This window comes from Podarcis gaigeae, assembly GCF_964106915.1.
Source record: "Podarcis gaigeae genome assembly, chromosome: 12".
NCBI classification, from domain to species: domain Eukaryota; kingdom Metazoa; phylum Chordata; class Lepidosauria; order Squamata; family Lacertidae; genus Podarcis; species Podarcis gaigeae.
The window spans coordinates 47,876,107-47,890,913 of record NC_139688.1 but is presented as its reverse complement, the minus strand read 5'-3'; the positions used below and the strand labels follow the sequence as shown (position 1 = coordinate 47,890,913).

Below are 14,807 nucleotides of genomic sequence, written 5' to 3'. Positions count from 1 at the left end.
GCCTGCATTCGCCCCATAGGACGCACACACATTTCCCCTTCATTTTTGGAGGGGGGAAACTGTCCTATAGGGCGAAAAATACGGTATATCTTTTCTGCAAGAGGACATGAAAACAGCTGCAGTATGGTCTAAAGATAGCTAAATCAGTGCTTTCTGAAGAAGATTGTGATTATTTAACTTGACAAGTATTCAGCATGTGTCTCATACTCTAGGTCTAATAGAGTGACTAAAACTTAACACGACTAAAGCCTATTGAGACCTATTATAAAGCGTAGTTTTCTAACCTTGTTAATACCGTAAGAAACCATTTTGGAATTCTGATTATTTAACACTTGCCATGAAATTTATACCCTAAACATAGTTAAATGCAGCAGTTGATTTTTTTTTAAGTCACCAATTATAAATGCCTTCCTCCCACCTTCTACCTGTACTTCTAGCTACGAGTGGGTAAAAATTGCAATGAGTAAAATACCTCTGTTGCATCCCAGGCTTGGTATTGCAATGTCCCTGTTCTGATGTAGTCTGTGATGTAAAATATAAAGAGGCTTACAATCAACACAGGACTAACGAAAGCCCACATAATCTTCCAGTACCAACTTGGTTTATGTCCGCTCATCACAGAAAGGTCTTTAGAAAATCTGTCAAAGAAAGAAAAGCACACACTTAATTGGTTCATTTTTTTAACGATACATTGTTTTGGATCGAAATTGTAACTGCCAAGGAAAACCAAGTTCTGTGGTGAAGATTGTTGAAATAACGTAGAAGGAATATGGTTCTGGTGTGCACAAAGTGTTGCACAGGTTTGAGGTAACAGCTGCTGAGTCTACTGGATAAGTTAAGAGAATAAAATGTGATAGGATGTTCCCAAGTTCTTACCTTCTGAGTCCATATACGTAACAGACAGCCATGGTTTCCACCAGTACTATAAGTAGCAAGGAGAGAGTAGCTGCATAGTCATTGAAGATATCAAACCAGTAGTTGCCAGCTTCCAGGGTGAATGCTAGGCCAACTAAAAAGTTGATGATGCATACACCTCCTGTAAGAAAAACGTAGTTTGAGTTTAGGCTGTAAATTAAACAAGGCATGGATTTGTGCTTTTGAGATCAGCTAATTTTAGGCTGACTTTACTGCAGCACAGTCGCTTGTTCATAGGCCTAATTTTACATTCCCTCATTAGGACCAAGTGGCCATTTCTGCTACTGAGTCACGCACATGCTAGTCTTCAGATTCAAGCTGCGTACAGTGAATTTTAGCATCTTCCGCTGCTTTTGAAGGGAATCTGATATACAGTACTGTACTCGGGCACTCCCAATCCCTTCTGAAAGCACAACAGGGAACGGTGCCAAAGGTAAAGCCATAGCTGCAAAGGAACATTGTTCTTTTGCAACTGCAGATTTACCTTTCCATCACCTTGGTTGACTCCCTTGAAGTCCATTGGGTGCACTTAAGTGGTAATCACCTGATATCATCTCTCTAGGCACATGGGAGGTAATGAACTTGCTGTCAGTCAAAGGAGTAAGAATGGCTGCTGTGTTCCCCAGCATGCTGCCTATTCCCAACATCAGCAGCATAAAGAAGTACAGCACTGAGTACAGCTGCGAGACTTCCATGTTCTTTATTGCTTCAGAGTACACTATGAATGCCAGTCCGGTACCCTGAACAGCCTGTTGGAGAGAGAAAACAGAAAATAACCAGACTTGCAGGGAATGCATTGCCATGCAGAAAACAAATGGCACACACAAAAAGGGAGCATATAATTCCTTGCTGTGTCAACCACTGCTTTCCGTCATTCCTAGCAATGGCTTGTACACAAGTTCATCGCAAATCAAGATTTCTGAAGCTCTGGCCATGCGGGTAATAGGTTTAGGAGTAGACAGATGGGTATCGCATTGAGAGAGATCCAGCTATCCATCCCAGTTGGGGAGATATTGTGTCATTTCACCACACTTGTTCCAGTTACAATAGCTTCCAATTCACTTCCAGGTTTGTCATTCGCTCTAAATGCAGAACATCAGCTTGCTTCCATATGTGCAACTCTGACAACGACACATTACAGTGCAAATTGGGTGGCATCTTAGCCCTAACTGCAGTCAGTTGAACTTGACTACTTAGGCATACAAAGTGTTGGATGACTCCTATCCAGTCCTGTTACATGTGCAGCCCGATAATGGGAATCCCTTGCATTGTCATTCAACAGGCCTTTGAACATTATGACATGTAAGCAAAATAGCTGTGTAGGTTGTTGCTAAACAAAAATGGCTTGGCACTTCTGCGGTCAGAAGAAGAAGAAGAAGAGTTTGGATTTGATATCCCGCCTTTCATTCCCTTTTTAAGGAGTCTCAAAGCGGCTAACAATCTCCTTTCCCTTCCTCCCCCACAACAAGCACTCTGTGAGGTGAGTGGGGCTGAGAGACTTCACAGAAGTGTGACTGGCCCAAGGTCACCCAGCAGCTGTATGTGGAGGAGCGGAGACTCGAACCCGGTTCTCCAGATTACAAGACTACCGCTCTTAACCACTACATCAGCACTCGCAGCTGTAGGAACATTTGCTGCAGCTAGGTCCCAGGTTGTCATATGTGGAAGAATCTATGGGCAGATTTTTAAGCTATTGCTTCAACGGGCAGCAAAATTAAATGGTGCATGCCATACGCAATTTTCACCAGAGGCTCGCTCTGTGTGTGTGTGTGTAATATTTATGTCCTTCATTTCTTCCACAGAATGAAAGAAGGCATACGTCGATTTCCTAGGTATTCGTTTTTATTTGTTACATTTGCATCTTTCCTTTCCTCCAAACGCCTCAAGGTGGCACATGTATGTTCCACCTTGTGAAGTAGACTACCCTGAGAAGTGACAGGCCACCCAATGAACATTTTGCCTAAGCGAGGATTTGAACTCCAGACTCCTGTCCGACCTGGTGTGGCATTTGCCCGTTCGCTTGAAAATGTGTGTACAGAGGGGAGAGAGGGCTAAAATGTAGACCAATAGGAAAGCCAGAGGCAGAGCCTACTTATTTATAAAAGGGCTTAGCCGAGGTTTGGGTGTGGGTAGTTGGTTGGTTTCAGTGGGTTGGTTGGTTTGGAAAAGCAGTTGGCAGGCAGTTGGAAATAGACAGTTAGTGCAGTTGGTTCTTGTGTGAGGGGAGGTAGAAGTGATAGAGACAGGATAAAATAAGACTAAGAAGGTAAAGAGTAACAACGTTTGGAATGCAGTTAAAGTTTGTGTCTGCAATAAACTACACTCTTCTTCGTTAACTTGAGAACCTGGCTGAGACTAAGTGATTTACCGGGGAGGATCTGGTTGGTGGCAGCAAATTAGTGGTGTACAGGTCAATAGTCTGTGAGACAACCGGGGGCTCCAGACGAACGCCACACCTGGTTCCACACTAACCACTACACCATTCAAGCACTGACCACAAGGTTCTTTCATTGTGTCCTCGGTTCACAAAACATGTGCCGAGTCAAACTATTTTTTTAAAAAGTTGCAGCTCACTGTGTCTAATTCTGCTTCCAAACTACAGTTCTTAATCTGCGGCAACAGTTCTGCATATTCACTGGGGTGAGAGGATGCTAGGAAATTCTTCATATCTTCAAGGTTTTCCATCGTTAATGATCCTTCTTCCAGGTCGAAAAAATTTGTCAGCATCAATATCACCCTGCATAATAGAATGAAATACAATTATTTTAAATAAAGCAACAATATTTTGAACAACAACAACAACACATTAATATTTTCAAATAGTAATTTCTGACAAATGGGGGAAATAGCCTTTTTTAAAAAAAGAGTGCATTTTAAGAAACACAAAATTTGAAGGAAGTGTGATACTAGTTGAAACCAGATACTTCCTAAGTTCATTTTAAAGACCAATAAATTGTAAAGCAGTTATCAATTGAGTAGTGTCTAAGCAGGCAATTGTTTCTGTTAGCACCATTATTATAACATTTACTAAATGGTGTAACTGAAAGATGTTCTGCATGGGATCCTGAACCATCTGAGGGCACTCCCATCACCCCCAGTCAGACAAAACTCAAAAATCATATGGGATGAACCCATTCACAAAAAAAAGATTTCAGATGAATGCCAGTCATGTCTAGTAACAGTTAAAAAGAAAATCCTGGAGTAAAAAAACTAAAAATGTGTTGACTACAATGCATTTTCAGGTAGAAAGAAAAGAAGGTAATTGAATTAGACTCCACACTTACTTGCTCATGCACTTTTCATAGTTGAAAGTTGCCTTAAAGCCATAAATGGAGAAAGTCACAATACTGGCAAATATCGAGGTGGTGCTGTTTATCAATGAAACGATGATGGCATGTCGTTCACAGTTGTTTTTTGGATCATTGTAGCTGGCAAATGCTATCAAACTGCCAAAACCAAGTCCAAGGGAGAAAAAGATCTGAGTAGCTGCATTAATCCAGGTTTTGGGATTTGCTAGTTGCTCTAGCTGCAAGTCATAAACCAAGAAGATAAACTGTGTAGCATTTTTAGACTTTTATTCATCTTACTAACACGCCTGCAAGGTGGAACATTATGACACAAGGTGGAACGGAGAAAGATTCCATCCTATCCAGTTATATCCTGTTACTTTTATGTATTATGTGTTATGATCAGGCAACACCTCTGGTGAATCAGACACGCCTTCCATTTTCTCAGTGTTTCCAGCCAAGACACATAGCTAAACAACCATTAACAAAAGTCCAATTGAAAATGTTTGCTGCAAATAGGTCAAGGAAAATCAATTGCTAAAATGTGTTTAACTCCACATGAAGTAAAAAAAGAACTATTACAGCCAACGTACAGAAGAAAATGGGGAAGGAATCTAATGAAATGTAAGCTTACAATGCAACAAACTGAATGGGAATGGTTGATCAAATTTGTCCCAGCAGCATTAATTGGTGCTGATTTTTCTCCCTCTTCGTTTTCACACCTTTTCCTATTATTTCTATTTCATAAGCAAATTATAAAAAATACAGTGATGAAACAAACAATGCCATTTGAATTTGATTTTAAGCAGAAAAGCAGAGATTGTTTGAGCGTAAAAATAGAAAGAAATCCAGTTATTTAAATATAAGGCCTGTTGGTATGCTGGGTTCAATGGGACTTACTGCAAAGTAAGGTTAAGATTACAGCCATAAGGCCAGTATAATTAGGCTGGTCCCAGATATCTGAGCATGGTGGGCAGTAAACAGTCCAGATCTGTAAACTTTCCTGAAGATCTTTTTGCTTCTGCCATTACCAATCAATAATATTTAATACAAATCAGTTGTCAGAGAGCCAATGTTATGTTTTCCAGGTGATGTAGGACTTTAGCTTTCATCAGAGAGGTAGGACTGGAGCAGTTTTAGTCCCAAAACATCTGGAGGACACCCCATTGGATCTCCCTGCTGTATAACCTTTTGTAATTAATGTTACTCTGATTCTAATTTTCATGTCAACAGAGCTGCCTCTGACTTACACCAAGGAGAGGTTATGTGTTGTGCTACCAGCTACATAAGATTCCCTGTGTACATTTATCTTCCAAGAGAATTATATTTCAAAGTGTAACACAAAGCTAATCTCCAATGGACGTCAAATAGCTGATCTCATGTATCTGGAGTAACAGAATTAATTATTATAATAACACAACACAATACAATATAGATAAAAGTGGAGTTGCCTGTATCTAGTGTTCCATATAGATCAGGGTTTCACCAAACTCGGGTCTCCAGCTGTTTTTGGACTACAATTCCCATCATCCCTGACCACTGGTCCTGCTAGCTTGGGATGATGGGTGTTGTAGTCCAAAAACAGCTGGAGACCCAAGTTTGAGAAACCCTGTTGTAGATCATATTCACATGTACACTGTTGTATTTGGGCTCTTTGTAGGCCTAAACTTCCATGGTGAAGAACCTGCCTCAGTTTGTATAAGCATTTGTCTATAGCCATTTAGGATATAGTTACCTTGGGTGTAAACATGTAGGTCAGCCCATTCGCAGCTCCATGCAGAGTTAAGCCTCTGATTAAGTATATGATGAGGACTACATAGGGCAGAGTAGCCGTCACGTAAACAACCTGCAAATGAACAACGAAAGGCTTCATTTAGTAGAACTGTGAGACACACTTAAGCTTTAGACTTTAGGGGTGCTCACGTTACATTTGACAAGTGCACAATCTGTGTATCTACTGTACACAAATAGTTGCCCTGTATACTCATACAGGTGGGACGTGGGTGGCGCTGTGGGTTAAACCACAGAGCCTAGGACTTGCCGATCAGAAGGTCGGCGGTTCAAATCCCCACAACGGGGTGTGCTCCCGTTGCTCGGTCCCTGCTCCTGCCAACCTAGCAGTTCAAAAGCACATCAAAGTGCAAGTAGATAAATAGGTACCGTTCCGGCGGGAAGGTAAACGGCATTTCCGTGCGCTGCTCTGGTTTGCCAGAAGCGCCTTAGTCATGCTGGCCACATGACCCGGAAGCTGTACACCGGCTCCCTCGGCCAATAAAGCAAGATGAGTGCCACAACCCCAGAATCGGCCATGACTGGACCTAATGGTCAGGGGTCCCTTTACCTTTACACTCATACAGAGTCACGTCTCACCAGTTGAAAAGCAATGTTTTTTCATCTGACGAGAATTAAACCCAAAGCTAGTTTGAAAAGTATTTTAGAGATGCTTCCCTTCCGTCACTTTTTACTCAGTAAAGCTTATTTCTTCAAGAATAGCAGCGATAATCCTCTTACCTTGCCTGTGTGTTCTGTTCCTCTTAGAATACACAGGTAGACCACCAGCCAAGCCAGGACCAGGCAGGCTGCTTGCTCCCACTGGATGTTCCCACTCTCCTCGATGGACGGAGAAATGTTGAGGGTTTTTCGGTACCAAAAATACTGCGTGGGTGTTGCCTTCTCGCACTCTTCCACGTAATCCGTGTGGTTAAGATTGAGTGGACAGTTTGCCCATGGCAAAGGATCCTTTGGATATGAAGCAGACATTATTTTGCACATTGAATTTCCCAAGTACCATGAGTCAGATTGTGAAAAGGTCAGGTCACCGATGGGAAAGCCACTGCTCTCAAGGTGGTGCTGGACTAAAGTTCCCAGCCTGCATGGCCAGCAATCGGGGATTATGGGAACTTCTGAAGTCCAACAACTTCTGAAGGGCAACAGTTTCCTGTCTGTGGGTTAAGGTGGCATAAAACTGTGTGCAATGCTCCACAGCAATGTGAGGTTATTGTGGGGAGTGAAGCATTAAACCATAAATCTCTTTCTCATTGAGCAAACTTCCTGTAGTGCAGTTTTCCAATCTAATTATGAAAGACAGGATGAGTGACATGTTTTATAATATGTTCTAATAGTGTTTGAACTATAACATGAGTAAGATGCCATTTGATACTAGATCAACTTCTGATGGTGCAGGAAAATGTCAGTTTTTCAGGAAAAATAGCCTTCTTAATCAAATGGAAAGCAAACTAACCTGCAGCTAGTTCAATAGACGGTGGCCTAATCAGCTCTTTGAAATCTTCAGCTCTTTCTGACTCTTACATTCATACAAAACCACATCTTCCAAAAATAACCACTTCCTTTACTTTAAACTCTGGGGTTAAACTCTGACACCCTTGTTATTTATATTAGCGATAGAATCACTCCTTCACAACATCAGAAAGGATGAAAACATAAGGGGGAGAAAAATTGGGGAGAAAGTCTATAAAGTTAGAGCATTTGCTGATGATTTGATAGTAACAACCCAAGACCCGAAGCAAAGTTTACTAGCTGCTGTAGATTTAATTAGAAAATATGGGGAAGTAATGGGGCTGAAAATAAACTACCAGAAAACTAAATTATTGAGGAAAAAACCTCACAATGGAAGAGAAAAGAGAACTTAAATAAAAAATAAACTCTGGAGTCAAGCTGACTGGCAATGTATTCCTATTTCCTATACAGTGGTACCTTGGTTTTAGAACAGCTTAGTTTATGAACAGCTTGGAAATAGAACGCTGCAAACCTGGAAGTAGGTGTTCTGGTTTGTGAACTTTGCCTTGGAAGCTGAACTTGTTCCGCTTCCTGTTGAGTGTGTTCCATTTATAAATTGAGGCCCCCCACTGCTAATCAGAGGCTTCCTGTTGAGTCTGTCGGCTGTGGAGTCCCAAGCACCCACACAAGGTGCGAGGTGATATTTGGAGCTTTTGTTTTTGCTATTTTTTCATTTTTGTTTGTGTGGCTTTTTCGCTTTTTTGACTGACTTGTTCTTCGTTTTATGGGACTGAATTGTGACTGTGACTTGTGACTTCGTTTTTGTGACTTGTTTTTGTGTCTGTGTGGAACCCAGTTCAGCTACTGATTGATTGATTGTGTAACTGCAGAAATGCACGCAAGAAAAAAAAAATAATTTTAATTTTTATCATCTACAATACTGTCTTTTTTATTATATAGTACAGTCCATTGATTATTGCTTTCATTTTATGGATCAATGGTTTCGCTAGATAGTAAAACTCATGTTAAATTGCTGTTTTAGGGGTTGTTTTTAAAAGTCTGGAACGGATTAATCCGTTTTGCATTACATTCTATGGGAAAGCACGCCTCAGTTTTAGAACGCTTTGGTTTTGGAAAAGGCTTCTGGAACGGATTAAGTCTGGGAACCAAGGTACCATTGTATTATTGCTATGCATTTCTGGTACACAGAGCAAATTGTAAAAATATAACATCAACTCAGATGTCTTCTAGGTGTCAATAGATGTCTCTGCTGCCCGGGCGACTGAAGCACCAATGTCAAAAGCAAATCGACTGCTGGCTTGGAGATTGCTGTTATACATTATTGTACCATGAAATTTTCAAGTTCAGTGACACTGAGCAACTAGACTGCCTCAGGAACATCATAAAACATGCCCCTTATCATACGAGCAAAATCCAATGTGTGATTCCGGGATAAATAATCTGAGAACACTTTAATTCCATGATTGCCCCCAATTAGAAAAGAAGATGCATCGATATTCTGCCCTGCTGATCATAAAATGGGTTTCGTTTTCAGCCAACATTTTACTAGAGAAGGCTTCTGCAATGACAGCTGCCAGACAGATTGTCTGAATTTTCGCAGTCCTGGAGGGGAAGGAAACTATTGTGTGCGGCACACTACTGCTGAATTTTCTTACCCACCTGAAATGAATGGAAGAGATACCAAAATGCCCAGGCGTTTATAACGTTGTAGTACATAGAGAGGAAAAATGAAACGATGACACTGGCAATTCCTAAAAATAAAAGGAAAACAAGAGAGCTATGGAAATGGGCATCAGTTTTGCATCTATATCTTCCCCCATCAGAACCAACTAATTAACCTAAAGAAGGTCCACACATATCACACTATGTCCTCACATAACCACGTCTAGGTTTAAATTTTACTCTCCAACATTTATCTGATGAAAATAGGGACATCCTGTTCTACATCAAGAATGCTCAGGAACATAGCAGAGTTTAAAGCCTATTTAACTCAGTGGGATTTAGTTCTGAGTAAAAATGCTTAGGATTGCAGTGTGAGGCTGCACAGTCTTGACCCAGTTACCTGGGAGTAAGGTCCACTGAATACAGTGGGACTTACTTCTCAGTAGACCGTGTCAGGCTCCATTTACAATAAAGGAATAAACACTCCACGCACATTTCCTAAGAAATGGCTGACTGCTGAAGCATTGCACTTGAAGAATTTGAAGTGGATTGGTGATGTTTTCCTTCAAAATTATAGGGAGAGCTTCGTATGACAGCTTCATTTCCTTCACTGGGTGCAGGTATTTTATTTTCAGTCTAAACAGGACTCTGATTTTGCACCTACACACTCCAAGACATGGAGGGGAGGAAACAGAAAAACTGGGACATTTCAGGATCCAATAAGAAACTGGGATGGTGTCTGTAATTCTGGGACTGTCCCTGGAAAATAGGGACACTTGGAGGGTATTAAATTTACTTGAGGTAGGACTATAATAGTGGAGAGTAGAGTTTTGACCACCTTGGTTTGGTTATGATGTTTCTGGCTGCTGAAAGTAGGTGGGTTATGAGTTATTTGTTGTGTAAATGGGCATTATTGTCTTGGAAGATGTTTAGTAGGGCAAATTCTGGGGTGATTTCTAATGCTTGCTTAGTTATTTTACATATTTCTTGTATGGCTGTTGTCCAGAATAGTTGGATTTTGGGGCACTCCCACCACATGTGGAGGTATGTTCCTGTGGAGGTGCACCCTCTCCAGAATTTCGGTGAGGTTCCTGGGCATATTAGCACTAGTTTTCTTGGTGTTAGGTACCACCTGTAGATGAGTTTCAGAGTGAGTTCTTTTCTTTTCGTTGATACGGATTTAAAAGGGGGTTTAGACCACATTCTGGTCCATTGAGTGGGGTTAATCTCATGGCCTATGTCATCCTCCCATTGTTTTTTGATTGTGTCTAGGGGTTTGTGGGATTTGGGAGTAGTATTTTGTATATTGCGGATACAGTCCCTTTACCGTGTCCCTTTGTTGTTAGGAGGTCTCTCAATATTCTTTAAAAATATCTGATAAGTTGTGTGCATGTCATGAAGAGGTCATCTTTGTAGTGCATCAAATAAGCAATAATAATTTGACAGGGGGATAGGAAAAATAGTTGCATAGATTTAAAAAACAACAACGCACCAACCCCACAAAGGTAAGGACTTATTGCTTTCCATGCCCCAATGCTCCCTTGTCGCATGTGCTGTCCCACTGCCAACTCCAGGTACAATAGGGGCATGCCTTCCACAATTAACATGATCAGGTAGGGGATTAGAAATCCACCTGTAAGAGGAACAAAAGATTATATTTATTAAACAAATAATGCGCTCACAAATATTTTAATTAGCGGTGCTTGCCATACAACCAGGCAGGTCTAATATATTGCACCAATCGTTTTGTACACTTTCACATGTTCACATGTAAAATAAAATAAATAATAATAATAATAATAATAATAATAATAATAATAATAATAATAATTTATTATTTATACCCCACCCATCTGGCTGGGTTTCCCCAGCCACTCTGGGTGGCTTCCAATCGAGTGTTAAAAACAATACAGCATTAAATATTAAAAACTTCCCTAAACAGGGCTGCCTTCAGATGTCTTTTAAAGAGAAGAAGCTCCCTTACGCGCTTTCACCACCTCCAGAATAAACTGCTTTCTGGTTTAAAACCCAGACAAAGGGTCTTACCACACTATCTTGAGAGGAATACAGGAATACTGATCATAAATGGGAGGAAACACAAAGAAGCGATTTCATCCAAACCATTGCTGCATTAGTAACGTAACGTGTGAGGGTATACACACTCCAAATGAACAAAATTCCAATTCCTACTATATTTCAGATCCCATGCAATTATAACATTAAAGTGCCATCTGATACATGGAAACCCTAATGAGTTTCATGGGACTTATTCCCAGGAAAATGACTGTAGCTGAAGTTGCGTAAGTTTATGTAAGTATTGGTGTCTGAATTGCTTTTTCTTTTCTCATCCCATTTTTCTTTTGTCTGTTAGATTATAAGTCTATGCATAAGGCTTGTTTATTAAAGGTATTATTATTTTGTTTTTGTTTTTTTAAATATTTTTATTGCTTTTTAGAAATACAGAAAAAAGAATAAAGAGTGGTTATAAGAAGATAGGGTATAGGTAACAAGTTTCCATATTCTTTTTCCATCTATTCTATAGGACTTCCCCACATCCTCCGAACCCTGCGTTCTCTGTCTTATAAAGCATCAGCAATTTGTTAACTTATTTCAAAACTTATTGTAACTTCCATTTTATCATGTTCCCTATTTTCAATTTTACTGTAGCTCAATTCTTATATGTTTTATATTAAACACAATAAAGTTATTTCATTATTTTACCTCTGAATTCTTGTGTCTTAATTTTCATTTCATTAACTTACATTTGCTGAAGCTAGAATTTCCTGAAAGGTGCATTTTTTAACATTCATACAGCTTATAATGTTTTTTCAAATAGTCCTTAAACTTTTCCCAGTCCTCCTCAGTTGTTTCTTCTCCCACGTCTCGGATTCTGCCAGTCATTTCAGCCAGCTCCATATAGTCCATCAACTGCGACTGCCATTCCTCCAGCGTGGGCAAATCTTGTGTCTTCCAATATTTTGCAATCAGGATCCTTGCTGCTGTGGTAGCATACATAAAAAAGGTTCTGTCCTTCTTAAGCACTCTCTGATCCACCATGCCCAGAAGGAAGGCCTCTGGTTTTTTAGGTAAGGTAAATCTCAGTACCTTTTTTAGTTCATTATGGATCATTTCCCAGAAGGCCTTCACTTTTGGGCAGGTCCACCAGAGATGAAAGAATTAAAAGGTATTATTATTTTGAACAGCGCCTCAGAAATTTTAGGCGATGATGTTATCTCCCACAGCCTGTTTTAGCCGCTAATGCCAGAATCATTTCCTGTAAACAAATTTGTACTCCAGATGTGATTATGGAAAGTCTTTCACACAGTCCAGACTAGTGACTGTTAAAGGATAACTAATTGCTTTAAAAAGCATTAAAATTTAACCAAGGGAAGAGAAAAAAGATCAAGAGTATGATGGCACTTAGAAGTCAACTAAAACTTCCAAAGGAAGTTTCTCTTTTAAATCAATGGATCTGACTTGTAGGGATGGGCCAACCTGTCATTTTCAGTTTCCAGTCCTAAATTCATTTAACCAGATTTCCCACATCAGTTTGTGATGTAAATTCACTGGCACTTCAGTGCAAATTTATCCTGATAGGCTCACGTTCACATGCAATTTTGCCCAATATACTGTACAATTTTTTTTTTTGCAAAGCAATTTCCCCCCAATATAATGCATTATTGTATGTTATTTTCAGCCGTAGTTTCATGTATATGCATGCTTCACCCTGGCATATCCAGTTTTGTACACATTACTGGGCTGGAGAATTGCATTGCAAAATTTAGAGAGGTGTGAATTTCGAAGACCAGCAATGTTTCACTTCTTTTCCCCCCCTTCAATTTTCTTTATTAATTTTCCAAATTTATAACAAACAGATAAGAAAAAGAAAAACAAACAAACCAACAAACATTTATCCTGATTATAATAATTCCACTTTTGTTAACAATGTTAGGTGACTTCTTCAAATCCCCCTGGCTGAGTTTCCATATAAATCATTGTAACAGTTTTCCAAAACTATTTTCCCATAAAATTTACTTGGTCAATTAACATCAGTGTTTCGCTTCCTGTATTGTTCTGGAAAGTATAAATTAGGTGGGTTTGCCTGAAGTGATAGGCAAACTCACCAGGTGTATGCTTTCCTACATTTTTGGGGAGAACTCACCGCAGAGATGCCATTTTGAACAACACTCCCACAGCATAGCTAACATGCAGCATAACCTCTCAAAAAACCTCTAGTCCAACCTTTCTGTGTTTGACTTGGAGTCACCATGTCTGACCAAAAAAAACCAAAACAACAGTGTTGTGGTTGTTTTTGCTGGGTGGGAGGTTGTATAAAAAGGTTTCCCCAGTTTTCTTTTCAGAGCAGGCCAAAGTATTTCTGTAAATATCTATTATTTAGTGTTTAATCTCCAGCATTAACATTCCTTGAAGCGGGGGGGGGGGGGGACTGTTGAGCAGTAGAAATGAATGCAATCTGCATAGCAGCCGACAGAGAAAGTGAGGTGAATGCTCAGCCATAATCCGTTTTATTTCAGGGAATTAATATTTGCACTGCTTGTGCCTTTTTATTAACAGCCCCTTTGTTTAAAACTTAGGTAACTTCTTCCTTGCAAAGGGAATTCTCAGGCGTCTAAGAGCCTCAGCATTGTGGCAGAGCCCTTTTATAATTGCAGGAGCCTAAAAGAACGAACTAAGAATTTGGAGAGGGTTATCAGCTTCAAAACGTTGGAGATCAGCGACGGGTTATGCTCAGCCTCTTTTGTTAAAAAGAAATCATGGACCCTCTCCCCATCTGGACTTGGATTACAGAGCTAGGACAGGAGGCTAACCTTCGCACCATACTGCTTTCCCAATGCAAATTGAAGCTGAAGCGGCTGTTTGCCCCAGTGAGGAAAGCTTTCAGGTAGGAAAGACCAGAAGCTGTTTCAGACCATCTAGTTCCGTCTACACCAGTGTTTCCCAAACTTGGGTCTCCAGCTGCTTTTGGACTACAATTCCCATCATCCCTGATCAGTGGTCTGGCTAGATAGGGATGATGGGAGTTGCAGTCCAAAAGGAGCTGAAGACCCAAGTTTGGGAAAGGCTGGTCAACCCTGATTGGCAATGGCTCTCCAGGGATTCAGGCAGAGGTTTCTTCCAACCCTACCTGGGAGTTATGATAGCCATCTTCAAATAATCTGGAGGGCTGTCAAATAGAAGATGGAACAAGCTTGTTTTCTCCTGCTCCAGAGTCTAGGACCAACAGCTTCAAATTACAAGATAGGAGTCCAACTAAACATCAGGAAGAACTTTCTGACAGTAAGAGCTGTTTGATAGTGGAATGGTCTCCCTCAGAAGGTGGTGGACTCCCTTTCCTTGGAGGTTTTTAATCAGAGCTGCATGACCATCTGTCATGGATGCTTTAGTTGAGATTCCTGCATTGCAGGGGGCTGGACTAGATGACCCTTGGGTCCCTTCCAACGACAATTCTATTATTCTACTTAGTATCCTAGGGATTAAACCTGGGGTGTTCTGCATGCAAGACAGATACTCTGTCACTGAGACACAACCCCATCTGTGGGTCCTTTTAGCCCAGAGTCATTTAAGGCTTTATAGGTAAAAACTAGCACTTGGAATTGGGCCCCAGAACTATTTGGTAGCCAGTACAGTTGGGCCAGAATCGGTGTAATATGTTCAAACCATCTT

General features: G+C 40.4%; 1 protein-coding gene across 7 annotated transcripts in view; it reads right to left on the bottom strand.

The window, feature by feature from the left end:
- Window positions 1–14,807, bottom strand: part of SLC6A20 (solute carrier family 6 member 20) — a 31,239-nt gene that overhangs the window by 3,220 nt on the left and 13,212 nt on the right. For 5 of the 7 annotated variants that reach the window (XM_083705860.1, XM_083705856.1, XM_083705858.1 and 2 more), the window contains exons 2-10: window positions 10,615–10,755; window positions 9,120–9,211; window positions 6,714–6,941; window positions 5,938–6,048; window positions 4,200–4,441; window positions 3,490–3,652; window positions 1,460–1,664; window positions 877–1,036; window positions 473–638 (exon numbers count right to left, since the gene is read on the bottom strand). In XM_083705860.1, coding sequence (XP_083561986.1) covers window positions 473–638; window positions 877–1,036; window positions 1,460–1,664; window positions 3,490–3,652; window positions 4,200–4,441; window positions 5,938–6,048; window positions 6,714–6,941; window positions 9,120–9,211; window positions 10,615–10,729 — 1,482 coding nt within the window. In that variant the 5' untranslated portion in view covers window positions 10,730–10,755. Of the gene's footprint in view, window positions 1–472; window positions 639–876; window positions 1,037–1,459; window positions 1,665–3,489; window positions 3,653–4,199; window positions 4,442–5,937; window positions 6,049–6,713; window positions 6,942–9,119; window positions 9,212–10,614; window positions 10,756–13,284; window positions 13,346–14,807 lie in introns of those variants that run through there. The other 2 variants (XM_083705857.1, XM_083705861.1) reach the window with 2 other exon arrangements.